This window comes from Haliaeetus leucocephalus, unplaced genomic scaffold, assembly GCF_000737465.1.
Source record: "Haliaeetus leucocephalus isolate CR32 unplaced genomic scaffold, Haliaeetus_leucocephalus-4.0 Scaffold428, whole genome shotgun sequence".
Lineage (NCBI taxonomy): Eukaryota > Metazoa > Chordata > Aves > Accipitriformes > Accipitridae > Haliaeetus > Haliaeetus leucocephalus.
In genome coordinates, this window is record NW_010972864.1 from 1,566,791 (window position 1) to 1,567,549 (window position 759).

Sequence of the window (759 nt, forward strand, 5' to 3'; positions counted from 1 at the left end):
CTCTCCCCGGACAAGACGCCCGCCCGCGAGGAGCCCGGTGCCGCGGCCCGCAGCCCGTCCGTCCACAGCCTGAAACGCGGGCCGACGGAAGGCGGCGGCGCGCCCGAGGGCCCTGAATGCGCCGGGGCGGTGAAGAGAGCGGCGGGGTGGGCGGGGCAGCCCGGAACCCCGCCCACCGCCCGTTTGGGGGCAGGCGCGCGCCCGAGCGCGGGGCGGGGCCCTTTCAGCCCGGAGCCGCCGCTTCCTCCCCTGCCGGCCCGGCCGCGGCGGTCACCCGCGCGCTCCCCTCCTGCCGCTGCCTCCGCGCCCTGCGCCTTTAAGGCAGGCCGGTCCCGCGTCACGTGGGAGGGCAGTGTAAACAGGAAGCGGCCGGCCAGCCGGCCGGGAGGTGGGGTGGGCTCGGCTCGGCTCGTTGGGAACCGTTTGCGCCGGGTGCTTTGTGCCGCCGCCATGAGCCGCGAGCCGCCGCCGGGGGAGGAAGAGGCGCCGGGAGGAGGCGGAGGAGGAGGGGGAAGAGCCGGGGAGGGCGGCTGCTACCTGGCGCTGTGCGCGCGGCCCGTGCACTTCGAGAAGGCCAACCCCGTCAACTGCGTCTTCTTCGACGAGGCCAACAAGCAGGTGGGCGCGGCGGCGGCGGAGGGCCCTCCCCGCGGGGGGCGGCGGGAGGCCGCGCTCCCTCCGTCCTGACCGGCCGCCGGGCGGTGTTTGGGGACCGACGGATCGTCGCCGGCGCACCTCGGCCCACCCCCTTCCCCCGGG

At 77.9% G+C, this 759-nt stretch overlaps 1 protein-coding gene across 1 annotated transcript in view; it reads left to right on the forward strand.

Moving 5' to 3' along the window:
• Window positions 1-298: 298 nt before the first annotated feature.
• Window positions 299-759, forward strand: part of LOC104836019 (chromosome unknown open reading frame, human C18orf8) — a 16,520-nt gene continuing 16,059 nt past the window's right edge. Inside the window, exon 1 of the mRNA XM_010574331.1 lies at window positions 299-618. Coding sequence (XP_010572633.1) covers window positions 451-618 — 168 coding nt within the window. The 5' untranslated portion in view covers window positions 299-450. The remainder of the gene's footprint in view (window positions 619-759) is intronic.